At 33.4% G+C, this 17,111-nt stretch overlaps 1 protein-coding gene across 1 annotated transcript; it reads left to right on the top strand.

The window, feature by feature from the left end:
- Positions 1-4,569: 4,569 nt before the first annotated feature.
- On the top strand, positions 4,570-13,719 carry LOC124455664 (lactadherin-like). Its single transcript, XM_047006300.1, has 5 exons — positions 4,570-4,654; positions 6,807-6,914; positions 9,909-10,084; positions 11,688-12,007; positions 13,194-13,719. Exons 2-5 carry the CDS (start codon positions 6,853-6,855, stop codon positions 13,329-13,331), a joined length of 696 nt encoding a protein of 231 aa, XP_046862256.1. The 5' UTR covers positions 4,570-4,654; positions 6,807-6,852; the 3' UTR covers positions 13,332-13,719.
- Positions 13,720-17,111: the final 3,392 nt, after the last annotated feature.

The following is a 17,111-nucleotide window of genomic DNA, read 5'->3' as shown; positions in this document are numbered from 1 at the left end:
TTCTTGTTAAGTAGGCATCTGAATCTTTTTTTTAAACGGCCAAATGCACACTCCACGACTTGCCTTGCTCGACTTATGTAGTAATTAAATTTCTTTTAAGCAGGACTGAGATTGCCATTGTTAGGAGGCCTCTTCATGAACCATGGTAACAGTGGATATGCTGGATCACCAATAAGCATGAATGGTACATTGCAGTCACATATCTCTTTTCCTCCCTAGAGTATATCAAGACCATTAATTTCCTAGTGGCTATTATTAAAAATGCAGTAAAATTTGCCTCTGACCTAAGATAAGCTTTTTATTATAAGAAATGAAAACTTACATTTGGAAAAAGTTTTCCTGCTTCAGCTTTTGAAAACATTCACGAGTTTGACAAAACTCTTGCATCATGGACTTGACCTGGCCACTTTATGCAAATGTCAGTGAATCTTCAAAATTTTTTAAATATAAATTTTTTACCTTTTAAGTGTGTGTAATTTAATTCACTTTGTGTAACTTACTCACTCAACTAGTTGAAACACATGTCTAAATTAATAAAAAACCTATTTTACATCAGTCACTGTTAAACTCCACCATGGGATCTAAAAATTGTTAGAAGGTGAAAAATGTCAGTTTAATAACAGGGTGGCAAAAACTTACTAAGTCAACCTTGACAAAAGCAGTACGTTTTGGTACCTGTATTGATGATCTACAACAGCTTGGAGAACAATAGACTAGAATCCTTTTCGATTGTAGTAATCTTGTGCAGAATTTGAAGGTGCTACAATTTGAATATGAGTGCCATCAATGGCTCCAGCGCATTGAGGGAAGCCCCATGTCGGTAGAAAGGCATCAGCGATAATCTGCAGTCTATCGCCCGTTGGCCATTTGATAACAAGACACAGTAACGCGTCAACAATAGCTTGGCAAACCTCGTTATCGATTTCACAGGCTGTACTTTTCCCTATACCAAAACGCCAAGCTAAAGAACGCAAATCTTCATTGGTAGCCAAATGCCAAAGACAAATTCCTACTCTTTTTGGCACAGGGATAGCCTTTCTGAAAGTTGTATGTTCTCGCAATAAAGTGTCATTGATCTTGTCGAAAATGAAATCGAATGTTCCCTTAGACATACGAAAATTTTCTAGCCACAACCCATCATCTTTCTACATATCGATAGTTTTTTCCCAGAACAAACCGGTGCCTTTGCTTGCATCCACCCAGAAACGTCTTTCACGCATTAATTTATTTCCTAGAGCGTTATTAAACCAAAAATAAAACTGGTCGTCCCTTCTTTTACTTCGCTGTTTTCACAGTTTCAAAATATATTTCTTTTTCCTTTCACGACGCATTCGCATCCTTTTGTGGTATTCATATGTAATATTGAAAATGGTTGCGATCGCACTTGCAGCTAAATCTAGAGATCGGAGCACAGACGCCACATTGGGATTGCAATAATACAAATATTACACTTTGTTGTCAAGGAAACTAGCTCAGCTTACGTGTAGCGTCAGTTAAGTGTGAACGCTCACAAATTTGAGCTTGGCAATTCACAGGATCGATTTTCATCCCGCCTACCTATGATCTCAGCAAAGAACAAGATCATAGATAAATGAGATGTCTCGCTAACCGGGCGCATATGAACAGGCCCTAATTCAAGGCAGCTAGTTACGTCGATCAAATGAAAATAATTTAATAATTTTCCTCAAGATAGTCGTTGGAGGTCCGTTAAATCTGTGTAATATACTTGTACACGCCATAAGTTGCCTCTCGTTCTGAAATGTGCAAAGATGTTAAGTAATATTATCGATTCTTCATCGATGTAATAGTAAATATCTCAAGGTTTGTTAGGCACACCTAAAGATGTAAAATGTTAATGCATATTTATTTTTAACGTTGAAAATTTAAATGCCACGTCAATAAAATTTTATTCAACCAAAAGCAATCTGTAGCTACTGACCTCGACACAAAAAGGGAGAAAAAGTCATACGATAGGGAGATTAATGTTTGTGAGTGATTTTGATATTTTATCTTGATCATAAGTTGACAAATTTTACTAACTACAATGAGATACTTAAGAGCAAAAATATTCTTTTTTTAGTTAATTAATTCATCATATATGAAACGTGCAGCTGCTTGAACAAGGTTATATTTCTCAGTTTTCCCATTGTTGTTAAATTTTCGTGTATAATTTTCACACGTATATGAAAATTAAATTGCATGGATACATACAGTTGGACATTGATTTGTTTATTATTCTTAAAAAATCACATATTTTGCATTGGTAAAGACTAAGTGGCTAAAATAAACATTGTGTATGAACCCTACTTAATTCAAAAAACTTTTATATAAATACGAAGGGTTCCCTCTAAGCATTATGACCAAGAAAATAAACAGAAGAGACAATATTTCCAAGTAATTCTAAATTTCAAATGCATCTCTTGTGTGACACGCACGCATTTATTGTAAAATTTCAATAGAATTAGAACTCACTGAAAGGCGATACTGAAGAAAAGAAGCTAACTTTGATCCCAATGAAACTCATGGAATGCAAAATATATGGCTTTGACAGTAATGTATGCCTATGACACCACAACAATGTATGTCTTTGACACCACAAAATGGCTATGACAACATGCAATGACATGGCTATGACAACATGGCTATGACTCCACAACAATAAATATAATGTTTTGCAAGCTAAGCAGTTGTCTGTAAACTATTGCACGACTGTAAACGAAAGCTTTATAGCAGATAATCAAATAAAAGATAGTAAGAGAAAAAAATTGTCAAATTTCAAACTAAATAAATTCTAATACCGACGAATCTCTTCATTAAAGCTATCGAATGTATAAAGCTTGGTTTGCATGCATGTCACAAAAATTTATACATTTTAAAATGAGTTTCTTTTGGAAATGTGTTAATGTGTATGAATGTCGAAATAACATCTATTCTTTATCGATGTATTAGTAAATATGTCAGCGTTTGTTGGACACACCTAAAGATCCAAAATGTTGATCTTTATTTGAATTTAACTGCCACGTCTATGGCGCGCCAAGATGGACAATATTACCAAAATCGAAAATATTTACAACGAAACACATTATCGTACGTCAAAATAATATACTGGCAACTTTTTCAATATTTGTAAAACGAAACGCAAAAATATAAAAGAAAACAAAAATTCGTTTACCATAATTTATATGTACACAACGAAATTTATTTTTCAAGTTATGAAAATTATTTTTATAAAACAAAACTCGTTTATATAAAACGAAATTGACATTCTTAAAACGACATTTTCTTCGAACAAACGACATTTTTTACCTCTTTTTGCGGCTCCTTTACCAATTTTCTGGCAGCTCTCTGAAAGCAGCTTTGAGAGAGCTGAGTGATTGCTGCAACAAGGTTTGTCAAGTTATGTAAGTTCCTTCGCGAAGACATGCTCAAAATTTTGTAGTGGATGGCTCTTTGCAGGCTACGAAATAATGGCCGCAAAAAAGCGGTAAAAATGTCGTTTGTTCGAAGAAAATGTCGTTTTATGAATGTCAATTTCGTTTTATATAAACGAGTTTTGTTTTATAAGAATAATTTTCATAACTTGAAAAATAAATTTCGTTGTGTACATATAAATTATGGTAAACGAATTCTTCTTTTCTTTTATATTTTTGCGTTTCGTTTTACAAATATTGGAAAAGTTGCCAGTATATTATTTTCGACATACGACAATGTGTTTCGTTGTAAATACTTTCGATTTTGGTAATATTGCCATCTCGGCGCGCCATACACGTCAAACAAATTTAATCAACCAAAAGCAATTCGTGCCGACATTTATACAATGAGAAAAACAAGTACTCGTAAAAGATAAAAAACTGATGTCTATGTTTGGCTTTATGATTTCTTATAACTGTTAACTTCTAATGGAATAGTTGCGTTTATTGAAGAAAGAAAGTTCGTTTAGATAAGTGACAATATATATAACTTGGCGGTGGAAGATACAATAATAACTATGATGATATAATCGTTCGATATACGTTTTCGATCACGTGATATTTACATGTTACAACAATAACAATGTTTATTCTTGAATATACTATAATATATCAATATGTCGACAATTACCAACTTAAAATTTTAAAAAGTTAATAATTGTTACAAAAAACAATGCGATTCTCAAAACAATAATTTCTTTTTAACATAATTAATTCATCGTGTATAGATAATAAAATGTGGCGCTCCTGAAACAATGACAATTAATTTTTTTTAATTGTTTCATCAAATATTTTCTGAATATTTCAATATTAGTTAGCATGTACATGCATTTAAAGATTGATTCATGATTTTTTAACAATTCTTAGAGAGTCACAAACTTTGTATTTTGCCAAGATAAAGTAGCTAAGTCACTGCGTGAACCAAATCATGCAAAATTTTCGTACTTCAAGAAATAGAAAATGAACTCGTGCAATTGAATAAATAAACCCTATACAAATATACGAAGGCTTCCGTTTAAGCAATGTGCTTAAGAACGCAAAGATTGAAGCACTTTCAATTTCCTGCATTTTAAATTTATAAATTCATTTCTTGTTTGAGACGCTTGCACTTCTTGCAGAAATCGAATAAGAGCAGAGCTCCCTGGAAAAAGTTCCTTAAGAAAACTGCAGATAAATTAAAACAAGTACGTGCATTTATCAATTGTATTTATCAAATTTATATTACATTTTTATTGAAATGTGCTCGTATGTAAATATTTTGCTATTTTAAATTGGCGCTTTTCTTTAAGAAGTTACTCTCTTTAAAGTTTGGTAAGCCTGTTCTTTGTTGCAGTATGAACTCTTACGCAATGCAGGTGCTTATATGCAATATATTACAGATACACATTACTTTTAAAAGCCTGAGAGATGACATGTAAAGCGTAAAAAGACAAAATACGGAAGTGGATCGTACTGATCCCCCATCAAACTATCGTTATACAAAATATTTACACAAAATGTTTACGACAGTAGTTTTGAGCCAATTACATCAACTATAAAAAAGAGAAAAACTTAAGATTCATGATATGAAAGAAGAGATGCAGATTATTTCTTTTTATTATATGACAAGCGCCACTTCTTCAAAATGGCGCGCTTTGATTGAATCCGGTGCATTATTCTCCAGTAATCGGTCACGATCCGAAATGCGTAACTTTACACTCAAGTATAAACAAACTTCGTAAAGCAAACAGCAAAACGCAAGAAAAAACATAAAGAAGAAAAATTTATAAGCTTTTGCTACCCATGCAACTGCTCTCATCTGTCCATTTTCTCAAACTAAGAAAACAATTAGGCTAAATGATTACCTTCGAATGACTACTACATCTTTTCATAATATAGTCAAGAAAACCATTGATATGTATGTAATGGGGCATTACGTATCCAAGTATAAATTGAGAGCAGAACGTAAATGTCATCGGTACCTATTCGTAAAACAAAGACACAAAGTTACTCTTTTTTGTTTTTATCCTTTTACATTTTTTATTACGCATTGACTATTGAAACAATCAGGAGAAAATCAGGTTTTATAAGAAGAATTTTAAAATTGTACTTTAATATAGTTATGTGATTTTAATCTCTATTGACTCATTTATATCCTGGTAATTTTATAAACGTTGTCATTTTCTCATATAATAACAGAAAATTAATTTCTTTCTACGATTCTTTAACAAATGATCACATAAAAATTTTGTTGTAGCTAATTAAATGAATCTTGTTGGCCATGCGGACACATGAACATTTTAATTTGGATACGAGAAGGCAATTTAACATTTAAAAGCTAAATCACAAGTGTTGTGATCTTTTTAAAATATTTATGGCCATTCCTCGCTCTACACAGCTCTATATAACAACTAGCTATAAGTCTAAAATTGCAAAATCTACAGATATTTATACTCTTTTTTAAATTCAATTATTCGTAATATTTTTCTGTATGTAATCTAATGTGTCCCATTTGGTTTTACTTCAAAAGCTAATTACAATAAATAGTTGTATCATACTTGAATTGTTTCTTACGACAATTAACCAGGGTTACCCACAAAATTTTGCTCGCATGTAAAGGTTTTTTTGGATGTCGTATAAAAGTCGAATATTGCATATATTTATATGTATAATTCATTCACAAATATAACTATGAAAACTTTTGATATATAAAAAAGAAGCAAATTTATAGATTTTTCTTTGATTAGAATCAACCATGTAAAGCAAAAAGCACTTCATTTTCTATTTGAAGATTATTTTAATTTTTATTGTCATTTTGACATCAAGCTGTACATTTAAATTATATATTTTTTTGCCTTCAAGACAATAAAGTTTTTAATTAAATTTTTAGATTTTCTACTGATATTAGTAACAAATAAACTCTTCAAAGCAACCTTTTGTATTTTTTTTTGACGTATAAAATTGAAGATTGAACGATTTATTTAAGTCCTTACTGAAAACAGACAACTAGATTAAACAAAAATTTGGCAAGAAATGTATTATTACTTATAGTTATCTCACCAAGCAACAACATAATTGAGGCACACATATTGGCATGCCGTTTTAAACCTATTCTCTTACTTAAGTTCTATAAAATTTGAGAATTGAGCAATAATTCTAAAACGAGATGAAACGAAAAAACGGCGACTAACCTCTCACGAAAACAAAACAAAAGCGTTCACATTAAGATAATTAACAAAAAGATTACTTGTGCAATTGCTACAAAATATGTATATTTGCACATACTCTTTATTCGTTCTCTCATATGCATATGTGTAAATCAGTAAACCAAATAACCACATATTTGCAATTATGTAGATTTTTGCCTCATTTTCATCTTTCGACACCACGAACTATAACAAAGATGACAAATTTTAGTTTTGGATTTTCGCTCCTACTTGTAGTTATCTATGGATCTATACAAATGTAAGTTTCGTGTGCTCGTGTTTGTTTGATTCATGTTTTTCGTCAGATTTTATGTTGATTGAATATAATAAGTTTTTGCTTGTGTTTTTAACTCTTTTAGCTGTTCATTTAATCCCATCTTGACACTTGACACCCCCCTTTCTCATATATATTATTTTCCTCGCAAAATCTATGCATTTTTTACACGGCATATATCTTTTTTTCTAGAAAGACACTATCATCTTTGGTAACTGTCTCCACTAAAATCCTCTTTTCTTATCATTACATAGAGTGGCGTAACCAGCCCGCAAGTTTTGGTTCTGCTATGTAAATTTTAGATTATTAACATTATTCATTTCTTTAGAAATCTGTTCGTTTTTGCAGTGAGTGATTACAGAAAAATTAACATAGCAGGACCAAATTTGCAGGCTGACTGTTCTGTTCAGGTGCCATGCATGATGCATGCTTGGGCTACCATGTCTCTCCAACGTTGACGGTTACGAGCACAGGCAAAGATTTCTGCAGTGTTGGCGATTCCGGTAACTTTCTTAACTCTGTCCAAATACGTTATGCGTTGACGGCCTCGTGCTCTTTTCCTTCGATTTTCCTTGCAGCGCAACACATTCCAGGCCTTCCTTCCGAACTACGTGGCCAAGAAAACGAAGTTGTCTCTCGATTATTACGGAGTAGTTCTCTCTTCACACCGGCTCTTCTCATAACCTCTTCATTTGAGACGTGATCAATAAATGACACTTTCAACATCCTTCTCAAAACCACATTTCTGCTGCTTCTAAGTTTTCTCCAGGTCAGCAGTTAGAGTCCAGGCTTCACAGCCGTAAGTCAAGATTGACCAAATGTAGCATTTGAGTAATCGTATTTTGAGTGGCATTGATAAGTTTCGGTTGACAAAGATGGATCGCAAGTCTTGAAATTTCAATTTTGCAACAGCAATTCTCTTCTTCACTTCCTTTTTGCATCTCACATCGGTCGTCAGCAGACTTCCAAGGTAGTTGAAGGTTTCCTTCTCCTCAATATGGTCGTTGCCAATTCTCAAGTAACAGTGGGGCTTTTCTGCAAGTTTGCTGACTACCATCGATTTGGTTTTATCACAATTGATAGTCAGGGCAGGCTGACTACGTCATTGATTACATGTGCAAACATTGCTGCCCATCCTTTTTTAATTTTCAACCAGTCCTTATGAATTTTGCTTCGATTTGCACGTTCTAATTACTGTTTCTGTCTTTCTAGTGACTCTAAGTGCTCACTTGACTATTCTCAGCTCGGCTACTTCCAGTCGACCCTTTTTTCAACTTCTACTGTTATAGTTTCCACACCATAGATTATCGCCGATCTGATAACACTCTTATAAATCTCTTCCTTTAATTTAGCCGATAGTTTCTTATTTCACAGCACACACTTAGAACAGCTTCACACAGCTATAGGTCCATTCTCTCAAAAAACTTCACGATAAACGGTCTTTAACATTTCTCCTCACAGTTCCATAGCTCCCCAAGATCTCATTTCTTCTGTTCATTTTTCCAACATGCCATTTCAAATCAGCTTAGATCACAATTCTTTCCACCTTAAGTATCTTTTTATATGTATCATCTAGGACCTGTCAGAATCTTTTTTTCTTTTTGCCACTCATTTATTCAGCTGTACATACGCTCTATTTATATCAACCACTATTCTACTTTTCTCAATCCTTAGACATAACAAACTATCTGTTATTCTTCAAAATTCCCAACTACGTCCAGTAAATGATTTTTGTACCCATGCTCGTCGTTGTTTTTTCAGCATTATTGTGCCCCATTTTTTTGTAGCTTTATCCTAAGTTTCTTGATTTTGCTTTCTTAAATCTTGTTTCCTTAACACAAGAAACCTTAAATGACATTTCTCCAGCATATATATCACCTCTCTTTTTTCTCCAACATATTACCTATTGTGCGTTCACTCTCGAAGATTTGTTTTTCACTTCTCTTTTCAAATTTCTGTCTGTTTTTTTTTCATTTGGCATTTTACTTCTTCTTCTTGACGTAAGTTTCAAATTAGCATGTCCACCAGCAATTTTCAATTTGAAGGCAATGATAACGGACATCATTATCTTGTGATCCTATTGGGTCAGGAAGTTTGACTTTTTGTAGCTCCGAAAGATGCCTTTCCTGTCGCAATTTCTTTCAATTGCGTTCAATGACACGCAGATTGTTATAATAACTCATCCACCAGGCATTGGTTGTTGCTCATATGACACAAACTCTAAAGCGCGGGCCACACTATTGTCGAAATGCAACGAATTTCGTGACGAGTCGCTCGTCAACGAGAAAATATGACGATATGGACGAATTCGTCGCCGTTGAGCATGCACACCGAACTCGTCAACGAGTGACGAGTAATTGTTGCATATCTACTCTGATTGGACAAAAACATCACATGACTAATGTTTGCTTTCACTGTGCTGTGGCAAAATGGCGGATTGGTAAGAAATATTAATTGAGCTAGTGAGAGAGAGGCGATGTTTGTGGGACAAATTTCATCCTGACTATAAAGATACTGGCAATATAAAGAAAAATAATTGGAAGGATGTCGCTCGGGAACTGAAAGTTGCGACCAATTGAGCTTGACAAAGCTCTTGCAACAACGTGTCATACAAGCCCTTCTCTTCTTGCCTTTTATTTATGGGATGTACCCAGAACCTTCTTTTTGTATGTACGTCGTTTTGCAGAAATTAGAAGCAGTAGAATTTTTCTCTTCAATAATAGAAGTTTTTTTTTGCGCTGATAATCGTCCATGCTTGTACGGAAAATCGTTACAATGTGGCACATGTACTCGTCACGACGGCTCGTTGACGAGAGACTCGTCACGAAATTCGTTGCATTTCGACGATAGTGTGGCCCGCGCTTAAGACAGTCATTTAAGAGTCATTTGCGTCAGAAAAAATTCCATTCAAATTTCAATAATTAATGATATCTTTTCAAGTTTAATTAATAGTTTGAAAAATGATATTTTTATCACCAGGAGTCATTCTTTGTGCTGTGATAAAATCAAAAAATTGGTTGATTCAAAAATGGATGCATATCAAGTACTGTGTAAGAAAAATACGTCACTTAATCCTAATTGCTGTGATGACATCAAAACAAAAGTTGAATTATATGAAAGGGCGTATGCATCATTATGCTTAAACAGAACTGACGGTACGTAGACAGAAAAATATTTCTACTTATTTCTGCTTGTAATTAATTTTAAAATAGATTGTGCTTTAATATTTAACATTTGGTTGATTACATCTTGTCTCAAGCTAGCTTGCGCTTCACATAAAATACAGTTGTATTCATTAAAGTGCATATAAACCTTACAGGATTTTAGTATTGTTTAAAAGAACAGCTAGTGAAATTAACAAATTCAAAAAAGTAAATTGATTTACATTAAACCTGTCTTGGGGAATTGCTGTCAAAACTCCAAATTTACAATATACATTTTTCACTAAGGGAACTGGTATATAGTTCATGTCGTGACGTCATGTACGGAGCACTGTTCGCCTGACTTCATTTCTTCTAAGCATTCGTCCCATGGGTGAAAAGGGGAGCCCGAGCAGCACTTTCCCTCGCGATAGCAACTCTTACTGTAATAATATTGTCTTAAAATTTGAGTTTCCAATTAAGTGATAGGAAACTACAAAAAAAACAAACTTTAAAAACCTTGCCTCTGTATGTAGAGCCATATTTGTCGTAACCTCCTTGTGCACCGACAGCAGTAATTTCATAAGTTCCAGTGTAAGGCACTGTCCAATACTGGATACCTTTTGATACGGTTACCATATTTTCGTGATCCTGACCATTGTAAAATTGACCAATTGATGTTGGACCATGGCGACCAGTGGCTCCAAGATTTGTAATCTTGCATTGAATTGACGGAACTCAACTATATTACAATACAACTATTGAATTGAATCATTTAAATTGCATATAAACCTTGCGTGTTTTTACACTATTCAATATACGTGGTATCAAAGACCATATTCCGAAATTTTTCTGTAATCAGACAAATAGTTTGCGCTGTAAACTCCGTCAAATTTGCAAAAATATACCATTTTAAGCGCTCGGTTTTACCGCTATGGGACTGGGCCTGACGTCTTGTAAGTAACACGGGATTGAACTGTCGTTAGAGATATATGAAAAGTATAGCAAGATGTTGTCATATAAGGCCTACCTAGTCGACTATAACCGACAGGTTTAACGTTTTCTGCCCATAGGGCAAAAGCTTTCCCTCATTCCTTTTAATGGTCCGCCAATTCTGTTGAAATAAGTGGCTCAACTTTGTTGCGCTAAAGCGAGTAAAATGTCCAATATCAGCTATGTGTAGTATTTGCATTTTACATTTAAGACCAAGAACTTGACTAGGCGGTATATATTAATTTGCAAGAGAAGCAAACTTGTGTAGAATATTTCTTCCCAGTCATTGCTGGCCCAATCTTCTCCTATGTATAAGGGTCACAAAAAGCGCCTGTTTGTATGAGAGCCGGGATGGATTGACTCCCAAAACGGGAGATGAATGAGACCTCGGATTTCATATATTTTCTATATGTAATTGTCATTTGTTTGTATGGAGCTGGGATGTTTTTTGTCTCGCGCCGGTTAGTCTGGATCGATTTTTTATAACCATGATCTTGGTCAACACGGGACTTTGTTTTTTGGTTATATAAATGCTTAAATTTTTCAATATCCAGATACGAAACTTGTCAAATTATTAGGATATAAATAATTGTAGCTACATTTTAATCAATTTCTTTTATTGCAGTCTGCAAGAATCCAAAGCCACTAGGAATGGAAAATGGTAACATACCAGATAGGGCCATAACTGCGTCATCAGTGTACAGTGATAAGTATCTAGCGCCATTTGCTCGATTGAGAAGAAGCTCATCAAAGTGTTCTTGGGCTCCAGCTGCAAGAAACAGAATGAACTCTTGGCATCAAGTTGATTTTGGTAAAGTTAAAATAATAACTGGGGTAGCTACTCAAGGATCTTGCATTGGGATCGGATTTCAGAAGACCTATACTTTTTCATACAGTAATGATGGAAAAAATTGGTCACCTTACAAAGAAAATGGATCAATAAAGGTATAAAATCGAGTGAAATGATAGGCAAAGAGAGTATGCCGATACCTACCAAATATCAAGAGCAGCCTTTAGACACTTCATTAGCATGGTGGAAAGCCGTCCACGCGCATTGGCTACCCACAAAAACGAGATCTTCAGAATTGTAATTTCTTAAAACTCATGTTCTATAAAATTACAAAGTTAGGATTAAATCTTATCTATCATTTACATAGCCTGGTACACAAACGATAACAACAATTAAGGTTCAGAGATCATTCATATCTGATCTTGCCTTATACCAGCATAATTTAGCACGAATATGCGCATAATTACGCTCACGTAAAAAAAAATGCTTGTTATTCTAAAAGGAAGAATGAAGAACAACAGCATCGTGTATTAATTGCATTTCAAATCAATGTGATGCACTGCAGGCAAATAGAAAGCAAAATTATCAACGTTATATGGAGGACAACTTTTGATGTACGTGAATTGTTTCATGGTGTATCTATTTTTGCCGGTCCTCCTGTTCTTTAATCTTAATACAAATATATACTTTATGTTGTATAATATATGTTGCATACACTAGCTACATGGTAATTCAATTATTTTACAATTTCAAAAATTCTTTGGAATTTTCCTTTTCGCCATGCTGATATTATATTCAATGAAAATTTATAAAATGTGACCAATGATAATTTGTTGGCGAAAACTCGACTGTTGTTTTGGTTTTATTAAACATAATAGTAACGTGTGCTCTCGAACGAATCTCCAACAACTATTGAATGAGATTGAGTATGATATGAAGAATTGTTAAAGCCAAGGTTTCTTTTACCTGCCGATGCAAACTCTATTGGAGTAGGGAAAACGCTAAAAATTCAAGTTGTTATCCAAATTGCTTGAAATTTTGATAAACTAGGCTAAATGGCTTATATTTTCAAGAAGGAAAAATAAAATTTATTTCTGATTTTCTTTATTTTCGTGCGGGAGGCCTGTTTTGTTTGTTCCACTCGTGGCTTGTTTTGGAAAATTTTAGTCTTTCTGTATAATAAAAAATTTATTAATGCACTGCTATTGTTTTAGTTATTTAGCACGTGTAAATTTTGTGGCATAGTAATGATAGGATCACATTTCAAGAAGATTATCACATGTTGTAGCTAAGATTTTTAATTCTGGGTCTACCTTTAAAATTTTTTTGTATGTTTTATAGATCTTTCAGGCTAACAGCAATACAACAGGCATTGTCAAGAATTACCTTTCAACTCCAATAAAGAGTCGCTTCATCCGTCTTCATAGTAATACTTATTATTCTTATCCAACCCTCAGAGTTGAGTACTATGGCTGCTAGTAATTCTAAAAATGATAATTGTGTACTTTAACGACATTTTCTTTTCTTGTTTTTTCAATTGTAAAAACATGCTGGGCATATTTTTGTAATAAATGGTGGTTGTGAAAACATCTTATTGCGGTTTTTAATTACCATTTCAGCAAAATTACTTTATAGGATATGCTATAAGCTCTGTTAATATGACACCGCCATAGGAAGAAATTATTCTGGAGTTGTCACTTTCAAGTGATTTCGATGGATAACGCTCATCAATAACGTTTTTTAACATTTTCATCCCATCTTTCATAAAATTGATAAAACTAATAATTTTCTTCGTGCATGAGAATCTAGTTTTTCATTAATATTTTGCAACTTAATAACTATCATATTAAAAGTTTTTGAGAGTTTACATTGTCCTTTTTCAAGTATGCTGCCAACGATGAACGAGTTTTGTTCACAATGATTCCAAATGTGAATTTCAATGCTGTTATCAACACGTCTTCCATGAAGACAATTTAGTTTTCTTGGATGTAGTCTCTACAAATAATAGCAACTTCTTAATGTTAGAAAACTCTGCAGGTTAAGCAGAAATTTTCAACACAAACACGAGTCAAGTGTCCCCCATTGAGCAACTAAATAGCATCAGAAGTAGAGCAACCCATCAATTCATCAAAGAAAGCATGTAAGGGTTTTGCATGTCACGTGGTAAAAATGTAAACATTGCTGGTGCTTTCACAGCTCTGTTATATATTTTTATACAACGTCTTGTGTTTTGACGTAAAAAATTTTAAGGTTTATTGTTTTCAATAAACATCCCTTTTTCATAATGGGGGAAATGGGTGGAGCAAAGACTCCAGTTGTTAAGACTGAGAAAGTGAAACGATGATTACATTATAATATTAGAATCTCCTAACTTAACTGTCATATTCATATGTAGCCATTACTTTGTACTCAATAATACCCACATAAAACAATGATACTGTTCTTCAGACTAAGCATGTTCTTATAAAAATGCAACAAACGATACTCTGTAAAAGGAAACTTTGAGGTCTGAGGTTATTGACTATTACTGAATAAAATTTTTTTCAAAATTAATGTTTCTGAAAACAAGTTTAATTTTCCAAATCAAATGAAGTAGTTTTTCGTCTTTAGTTCTTTGGACCCAAATAAACCTTATAGTTAGAGAAGTTGTTGTACATTTGTTTTTTCAAAAATTCAATAACCTCTTTATTAAATTATTTACTACGATAGTACAAATTAGATGGCTGAAATGATAGTTTATGGTCTTGAAAATCATTTGCTTGTATCTGCAGGAACCATCACTAGCAAATGTCACCCATTCTTCATATTGTCTGTCACTGGTCATATATTATCGAAGTTGTAGTAGTTACTTTAATTTTGGAATTAATTCTAATTTTATTTATTGCTCAAAATCCAATATATGAGTATATAAATATGAGCTCTCCCACATTCAAAATATCATTAAAAATAAAAGAATAAAATGCGTGCAGTGATTAATATATGGCGATGTTTCGAAAAATCGAATAGCAACCGGTATTAAATACGGGTGGGAAATTTGTTATTTAGGTAAAAGCTGTATTATTCAATCAAATTTTTTCACTTACAACGCTAATAGGAAATAAAAAGGAGAAAAGGATGGCTCACTAAATTACTTATTCACTGAAGTATTAAAAACACAATTGTGTATTCATTGCCTTGAATCATAAACACTATTGTAATTCAAGTGTATAAATAATTATTAACATTTTCGCCAATTTCATAAATCAATACGAGAAAATCAAATATACTAAAACGTTATAAGTATTACATGCAGTTCAGAAGACTATGAAATCTCAGAGGCTGTTGTGATTTGTACACTATATATTTTTTTGTTATTCATTTATGAATGATGAACGACATATGCATTATGCATGCACAAGTAGAACAAGAATATATCATTAGATTTCTTCATCTTTTTATAACATAAACTTATAACCATTTAATCATGCAGTTTAATCATCAGGAACTAGTTTTTTCCACTTTTTTTACAAAGCAAGAGGTTAGACAAGTTCATATACTTTTATAGAGTGTAAGAGATTGAGTCAATACTAATTAACATAAAGACGAATTTCTTCTAAGAAATTCAAGTTACAAAGACATATCCGTCTCCTTTGTTGTTAAATGCTGACTTGTTTACTTGATTTTTTCCCACATTTTACGATCCACTTCTACCACAATAAGATCCATTCACAATATCCCCGCTGCTCCACCTGACTAACCACCTCTACCACCTGGTCCTCCATCATTACCATATGCTCCACCACAACCTCCAAATCCACCAACATCATTGTTATACCAGGCACATCCTCCTGCTCTTCCGTTTATAAAGGCTAATCCTCCCTCTCCTCCATCTCCATACTTTCCACCAAACTGCTTACTACTTCTTCCATTGCTGTAAAATCTACCTCCCCCACCTCCTACATAAACATGAAATTAATAGTGTAAGTTTCACTTTGTTTTGCCGTCAATTTATTGTCCAGATTTCATAAAATAAAAGCACTTCTCGTGTTTGTCATTGATTGACGAAAAAATTACCATACAAACCATTGAACTAAAATGCATGGAACGCTTCCTGAAATACAAATCTTAATAAGTTTTTGAAGCCGTGATTTTACCCCAGACATGCGAGATTTTACCGAAACATATAGTCATTAATTATTACTCCGCGAGAGAATCTCGAAACACTACACATGCGTGTCTGTGGTGAAATATGGCGTGTCTGATGTACGATTTGCCTTCAATTATTTGCTTAAATGGCGTTCAATGTATTTTAATTCAACGATACAAGCAAATATTGTAAAATCTTATATTATACCTGAATTTCCTGAATCTACCTGCTTTCTTCCTTGTCCATTTATCTATTTGTTATCTAGTTCTTACGTCAACGTATATTGTGTATAGGAAATGTGTGTGTGGTGCGGGGCTTAGTGAACAGCTAAAGTACAGTGGTTTGAGACCAATTATTAATTAATGTACTCATTATTAGAAATGGGTACTAGTTCCCATTTTGGTTAAAAAAAAATAAATATCATTGACGCCTTTTGATTAAAATAAATAATATTGACAGTCAAAAAACTTTAATGATATAGTCAATAAATGCTTTTCCATTAAAAGTAAGATGGAATTTTTTCTCAATTTTTTGCAATGTGCATCCCTTCATAATCTCCTGTTGACCATTGCCCACAAGGATGTGCATCCACCACCCGCCCCTCCCATACCATGTTTACGACTAAAATTTGCTTCTGCAATGACATGTAGTAGTAAAGTTGATTGTTTAGGTTTGGGTTTTTAAATGTTTGAAAAAGTTGGTTTTTTGAACTTTCTTATAGCTTACTTCTTATTAAGAGTTTTTGTTTTTGCTACCTTTCAAGATGGCATCCTTGCCTAATATTTACACTGTATGAAAATATCCATGGGATTGGGTTCTAAATCATCGATTTCATCAACAACCAGATGTATAATGTATTTATGCCATAGGCATAGTAAAAAAAACTCTCAAAAAATGTTTTGATAGTTAACATGTGTGTACGCATAGCGTACCCATTTTGACCTTTTACTTGTACTTAAAGTGTCCATAAAACTGAAGTAATATATTATATCCTATTTCTGTCGTCATGACGCGAGAAAATTTTCAAATGGATTGCTATTTGTGTGATTTGTCAACTCAGTACTTTGGAGAACCGGAAGCGGTTGCTCTTACCCATTTCGATAAGACAAAAGTAAGAACTTTGCTTTATGCCT

The sequence above is a fragment of the Xenia sp. Carnegie-2017 genome, unplaced genomic scaffold, assembly GCF_021976095.1.
Source record: "Xenia sp. Carnegie-2017 unplaced genomic scaffold, XeniaSp_v1 HiC_scaffold_4, whole genome shotgun sequence".
In the NCBI taxonomy this organism is placed as follows: domain Eukaryota; kingdom Metazoa; phylum Cnidaria; class Anthozoa; order Malacalcyonacea; family Xeniidae; genus Xenia; species Xenia sp. Carnegie-2017.
Note: the sequence above shows the minus strand (reverse complement) of the source record. Positions and strands in the feature narration are given on the sequence as shown.